The sequence below is a fragment of the Brachycentrus maculatus genome, unplaced genomic scaffold (assembly GCF_059751285.1).
Source record: "Brachycentrus maculatus isolate JH-2025_06_01 unplaced genomic scaffold, ASM5975128v1 h1tg000696l, whole genome shotgun sequence".
NCBI lineage: Eukaryota > Metazoa > Arthropoda > Insecta > Trichoptera > Brachycentridae > Brachycentrus > Brachycentrus maculatus.
The window spans coordinates 379264-386730 of NW_028281428.1; the positions used below are offsets into that span (position 1 = coordinate 379264).

The 7467-nt window shown below is 29.4% G+C and overlaps 1 protein-coding gene across 1 annotated transcript; it reads right to left on the reverse strand.

Annotated features, from left to right (window-relative positions):
- Window positions 1-2436: 2436 nt before the first annotated feature.
- On the reverse strand, window positions 2437-7097 carry LOC148300532 (lewis-type alpha-(1,3)-fucosyltransferase-like). Its single transcript, XM_088274633.1, has 2 exons — window positions 5624-7097; window positions 2437-4324 (listed from the first exon to the last, which is right to left on the reverse strand). The coding sequence occupies exons 1-2, from the start codon at window positions 6586-6588 to the stop codon at window positions 4051-4053; spliced, it is 1239 nt and encodes a 412-aa protein (XP_088130759.1). The 5' UTR covers window positions 6589-7097; the 3' UTR covers window positions 2437-4050.
- Window positions 7098-7467: the final 370 nt, after the last annotated feature.

Sequence of the window (7467 nt, forward strand, 5' to 3'; positions counted from 1 at the left end):
GATTTGTCGAAGAATTATATAACAGCAACAAAAAATGGACAAAAAAGAGATCGAAACACACTGGCATAAAAAAAAACAATCATCTTGTAATTAATATTAATAAAAAATTTAATTGGTGGGCTACAGCACTTTACGAACGAATAGAAAATAAATACAAAACTGTTTTTTTAAGTAGTAATTTTAATTACTTTTTACGCTTTTTAAGACTTAATTTTTTTCTTGTTTTTCGCAGATGCTTCGTGACACATTTTTTAAACTTTACAAAACAAAACAACTTTGATTTTAACCACTTATTATTGGTACTTTTTTCTCCAACCGGTTCGACAAGAATAAGTAACAAGTTGGAGAAAAAAAGTACAAATTAAAATTGGTTAAAAACAAAGTTGTATTATTTTATTAGGACTTGATTTCTATCTAAAACAAACTAAATTTCAACAGCATGTTGATTTTGCCCAAATCTTTGTAAAGCAAACATTTTGGCTTAATTCCGTTTTTATCGCCTTATCTACCAATCAAACATTGACTGATACCAAAATACGTCATGGCTTGGATAAAATTTTGCGATGTTATATAAAAGTATTATATACACACTCTCAAAGCTGCTCACATTTTTTTATGTTTTTTTTTATCTTAATATTATATTAGTATTTTAACCCACTAGTTTTGGGTCACCGTGTTTAGTTCATTAGGGGGAAGTTCTGATGAAATCGCAGCCAAATTCGAGTGAATGTAGACTGCATTTAGATGATTAAACTGTTACCGTTTCTATTGACATGTTTTGCGGTATGATAAACATGTGACATTCATGATTCCACGCCAGATCTTAGATCTCGAATTCAACCGACGTTCTTCAAGTTGACTTTATGTGTATCACCTAGTAATGAATTTCCGGTGTCTTCGTATTTAGAATTTGCTATTACGAATCCATAGTTTTTTTTTTCAAATATATAAAATTGTAATATGCTAGCAATACCAAAATATAAACATTTTTGACATCTCAACACGGATGAAGAAGAATATGGAAATCTGGTCATTTACAATATTTATGGTCTGTCATAGGCTGGTTAAGTGATCAATTCACATTGTAATATTCACCATTCTTTCCATGATTGACAAGCACGTTACTCAAATTAAGTCATATGTGTATCATAATCCATCTCATGGCATTCCGTGATTGAGTTCACAACAGCCATCTATGATTGGATTGAGAAAGCTTTTATTTTGCAGAGATCTTTTTATTTTTTGCAATTTCTTATATGTGAACACGTATTTAAACATACTGAAAATGTTTGCGAAAAATATTTTATTGTTGAGACGTATGAAGTACGAGTATGTTTGTAAAAAGTGACAACGCATTTTTTTTTTAAATAAACCTTAAAGATTAATTATTTATAATTGATAGGAAAGCAGGAACATTCATTAAATGCATGTGATTTTTTTTATGTTTGTTGTATAAGAACACGCCTTAAAACATCATACATCATGGAATTAAATACATTGAGAAAATTTACTTTGTTATTATTATTATACGTAAACGTAAAAGTATTGTATACTCACGAGAAAAATTAATATACATGTTTATATATATATATATATATATAAACATATATATATACTATATATATATACTATATATATATACTCTTATGAAGAATCTTTAGCCTTCCATAAATTATCTTCACTTAGTAAACGTAGGAATATATCAGATTTATGTTTTTTGTATAAAGTTATAAATAATATGACTGAGAGCCCTTATCTTCTTGCGCAGATACCTTTTCACTGTCCAATTAGAATCAATAGACATAGTCATACCTTTTATAATCCAGCACCAACAAAGAACTATACAAAAAATTCCTTTATTTATCGAAGTTGTGGAAAATTTAATGAATGTTGTACCGACCTTGATATGTTCTACTCCAATCTTTTAAAATTTAAAGCTAAATTGTTCGAAATCTTATAAACCTAAAAAAGTAATTCTATTCCCTGTCCTTTCCTTTTCTTTCCTTCCTATCACTGCCATCTCCTTTTCTCTTTATCCTATCCTTGTCTCATGTCTCTTCCTTTATATAGACCTCTCTTATGTATAGTTGTGAAGAACTATAATTGGTACTCATGATTTTATTTTTTGTATTCTGTATGTATCATATATTGTAACTGTTGTTCTTCCTTCCAATAAAATAAAAAATAAAAAAAAATAAATATATATATATATATATATATATATATATATATATATATATATATATATATATATATATATATATATATATATATATATATAAATATATATATGTATATATATATATATATATATATATATATATAATATATATATATATATATATATATATATATATATATATATATATATATATATATATATATATATATATATATATATATATATATATAATTGAACGACATAAAAGCGATTTACAAATAGTGTCACGAAAATTTTAATTAAAAAAAGCATTTTAATCTTTATTGTCGTCATGGGGTTTTTTTTATTTAAGTGTGTCAATAGTAGGAATATTTCTGTGAAACGTCTTAAAGTACAATGTAAAACGTGAATCATAGATTTTTTCCGAAATATATTCATACATTCTAGAATTTTATTCATTTATTTGAGTATATGATATTACGTACATACATAATGTTTAAATTCAGTTAAAAAGTCCGCCGCAACTTTCAGCATTTACAATAATTTTTGCATTTCAATGCAGGCATTACCGAATCTTCAATGGGGAAAAGTATGTAAATTTGAGATTACTTTTAAACGAGAATATCACCCTGCCTCCGCGCTACCCCGTAGGTCGTTATCTACAATTGAATGTATTTTTTCAAAAAATTTAAAATTTCGCAAAAAATTTGCTCCGTCTATTGTGACTTTTCTTGATATTCTATTTATGATTAAATCTTGAGCTAAAATCCTTAATGTTATATTTGTAACCTTCTCTGTAAAACACTTAAAGTAAAAAATCACAAAATTAACAATAAATTTAATTTTCATATTAAATTAATTTTGTATTGGATCCTACATTTTTTTTTTCTATATGTGAAAAATAAAATCTATTTTATGCTTTTATTGAAAATTGATGTCAATAAAATACATTTGTACATAACGAATTATCAACAGTAAGTCAGTCTTACACATTTTCAGATTACAAGTCTTCAAATTTATTTTGAATCAATTAGAATTAATTGACTTTATCATACAAAAAAAATTGTCCTATGGTCGCAAAAAATATTTTATTAAAAATATTATTGTAAACGATTATATTTTAAACTTACGGTAACGGGTAACAGCCAAAAATATTATCCAATACTTTATGAATTTTACATATTTATAAAAGTAGATAACAAATTATTTAAAACATAAATATAACAGCCAAAAAACTTATCCTTGTTATGTCACACGCGTCTTCGGACAGTCTTTGTGCCATCGGTTTTGACAATTTTTATTATTAGTGTGGCGTGTATTTGACATTTTTACAGAGTAAAATGATGTTTATTCATTAAAATAATTCATAAATATATAAATTCACTTATGAATAATTAATCTAAATTATTCGCACTAATATCAAAAATCAACTATCAACGTGGCGTTTCTTGATCGAACGAAAGTGTAAAGAAAGTAAAAAACTACTATCATCACCCAAATTTCTAATTTACGTGAATTGAAATTTATTTGAACATATCGCAATGGATTGCGTTTATATTGATTTTTATCGCTTTAAAAATATTTTTTAAATTTACGTTATTAACTTGATGAGGATTCAAAAAATTAGGTAAATTATTTTTGGTGGATACTTCGTTATAAAATCAATTTTTAGCGGGGTTTTTCAATACAGATATTTCTCTATTGTTACTTGATGAGGCTATGTTTAGAAATAACCTTATTCAAAAATTATTTATTCACTTGAACTTTCCAAAGGGCGAAATGTTCCGAAAAACCAAGTAAAAATATCAGGCCAAGCAAATTTACACTTTATGATTTTGTTAAGTTAAAAGGCACAGAAGGTCACTATGACACCTCACAAGTCACATTCATTAACAGTACTTGTATGTTGGTTTTCCGTTCCACCAAGGCAGGATATTGTTCTTGATCCTGGCGCTTGTTAATGTGGCATTGTTGAGAGCTTTGCACAGCTTGCAGAGAGGATACGTCTCATAACTGTCGTCGATGGAATGGTAACTATAGTACTGCTTCCATTTGAAGAACTTGGCGTACGCCTCAACATCCTGAGCCAGAGCATAGATGAGTTGTGCCAGTTCTGATGGACTATATTCGTTTGCGTCGATGTATGAATTGGGAGGAGCAAACCTGAAATTACATTAGAGTTCAGAATTAGAGTTCAAAATAAAATATGGAACAAAGGCAAAATAAAGGAACGGGTTAATTTTATGAAAATTGTAAAATGGTTATATTCTTAATTTTTCTCTCTTTTTTGTGTGTATATTAGGTTAAAATATATTATATATGTTATATATTATATATGTTAAAATATGTTATATATTGTGTGTATATTAGGTTATATTAGTTAATTTTATGAAAATTGTAAAATGGTTATATTCTTAATTTTTCTCTCTTTTTTGTGTGTATATTAGGTTAAAATCGTTAAAAACAATAAAAAATGCATTAAAAAAGAACTCCACCGACAAGACACACAAGGTGGCTTGGTGGGTCTCTGCAAAAAAAATGTGTTTAATATGTAAAAATGTAATTTAAATACATGTGTACAAATAAAAATTAAAAAATTAAAATTAAAAAAATAATAATTAGGCGTATGTAAGTTTCAGGGCTGATCACCTTTCCTCACTATGCATCATTATAGTGATATAAGTACAAGAAATCAAGAGATAGCTGGAGAAGACTCATTGCATCCACAAGGGTCACAACCTTTAGTGATGAGGAATAAGACGGAGAAGAATAAGTACAAGAAAACACATACATATCAATGATTCTGAAGTCTAGCAACGGCTTGTACTCCAACTTTACAGGTTTCATTGTGAGTGAATTTACAATAATGAAACGTACTAAAATGTTAGTTAAGCACATCATAACCTCACCTTTTGACAGTGAAGATAAGCTCTAATAAATCTTAAAGCAAATGCACCTAGAACAATTCACGAAATATCGCACAAGTGATTACGCGGATTATTTCGACTCCTGGCCTGACCGCTTTCAAGTATTGGACATACTTGATCATGTCAAATTTCCCTCTGTCTTCTTTTGCTTCTATTTCCAACTACGTTCGCCTCATAAATTTGTTTAATTTTCTTAATTTTATCGATAATGTCTTGCTTTCTCTCCTTATGTCGTCATTCGAACATCTATCATGTATCGTTTTGTCGCACATTCGTCTGAGGGATGCATTATGGTTTTCATCAGGAAGAGGTTAGGATACAGGGGGTGAAGACCGGTCTAACCGTTTTATTAGTATGGAATTATCTCTATAAGGATTGTTTTAAAGGCAAGTGTGAATAAGTCTGCCTAATTGGTAAAAAAGTACATAAGACATAATTGACAAATGAATTAGAAATACAAAGTTATTTACGACAAATAAATTCAATTTAAGCTATGAAGTTATTGAAGATTGCATTAATATTTCATAAAACTCACCTGCTATAATTGCCACCACCTCTCACAATCGGCACCATATTATTTTGCATTGCGGTTAAAAATTTCTCGGTAACATAATCAGTACTAAAACTGTTCTCAAACGACAAGTAAAACATGTATTCTTCTCCCAGTTTTTTCTTACAATTATCGTCGCATGGCAATGTGCCACAATTTCCGTAAATATCCAAAGTTAAATTTAATTTATCCATTTCAACTTTCAACTCCTCCACGTAATTTTCGCGCTTGCTTAATGTGTGACAGTTAGAAACGATCCACGCTATCTCTTTCGTTTTCTTTTTCAAATTCTTCTTCGTATCTTCAGAAACTGGTGCCATCTCTTCGATCCATTTTACATTTTCTCCGGGCCCGACTATTTTGTCAGTATTAATATCTCTCACGACAACGTACTCCCAAGGGACTTCGGAATCCAGCATGTATGTCATGGTCCAGTTGAAATAACCCTCCCATTGGTCGTCGCAAATGGGATAATTGGCAGCAGATTCGATGGAAGCTAAAATGTACACTTGGCGAGGGCTCCTTGCGGTAGGCTGGGGATGATGCCAGGGATTGCCCGTCTTTGTATACTCCGGCGCGTGGAAAAGAACGGCATCGAACTCTATAAGGTCCAAATACGTTTTATTATTCGTAAGGTAGCAGTTGTTGAACTGGCAACCCGCGTCTACGAAATGATTCCGGCCGAATTTAAAAAAACTGAAAGGATCCGTGAAGTTATGCGTCCACATTAATATGGTTTTAAGTGATTTATTTTCCTTTTGCTTCTTCTTTACTAACTCGTTGATAAAATCGTCCACCGAAAACGTGTTATCATCTTCCACTTCCAAACTTTCGTCACCATCTCGACCGAATGCGACGTAACAGAGAATTAACGAAACAAACGCTAGTACGCACAATAAAACAAACGCTTGAATGGAAAGAAATTTCGACGGACGAGTAAACCGCTTCATTTTGTCATGTTCCCGATAAGTTCACCTTGCGCCAGCGCCTGAATATTACTGATGCCGGTATCACCTGTATAACTTCGTAATCATTGTGTTGTATGTAAAATTATGCATACTTAATAATATTATTATTGTGAATTTGCACTACGATGTTTCCGGTAGTATAGTATGCCGAGAAAATAATTATCAAGTAATTTATTTGACGGATTCATTGCAATACTCAGCAAAACGTGACTTCAAAGTAGGTAATAAAAGAATGAATTCCGATGAAAAAAATTATGAAATAATTATAAACACGTTGTAAATTTATTATTATTTTTCAATTTAATATAACTCCTTTCAAAGTGCTGCATACACGTAAATTCAAACTAAAAATTAAATTTAAAAAATTAACCTATATAATTGTGTGAGAAAAAAAAACAGCAAATTACCAAATTCCATAAATATTGCAAAATTATTAAATTCGTTGATGGCTGATAGCTATCATTTATGATACAATGATTAAAGAAAACACTTCGTTTTTTACCACTTGAGTTTTATTATAGACTACATGTTTCAGAAGTTAAACTTCCATCATTCGGGTCTGTATAATAACTAAAATATAAAATATAAAATTGTTCTATAAATAAGGAGAGGGGAAAGTAAGGGGAAAGGGGTTAGTCAAGGAACGGAGTTTGAAAACAAAGGAAAAATGGAAAGCAATGGCGAGGAATTTAGAAACAATATATTATTAAATAAATTATTATTAGAATTCAGGTTTTTTTTTGTATTTTTAAATTTTCAAGATAATTCATAATTTGGCCTTTATATGGAACAAGGTGTAATAATTTTAATTTATGAGAGTGAAATGAGTGATTAATATCTATGATATGATTTGCAAATTCC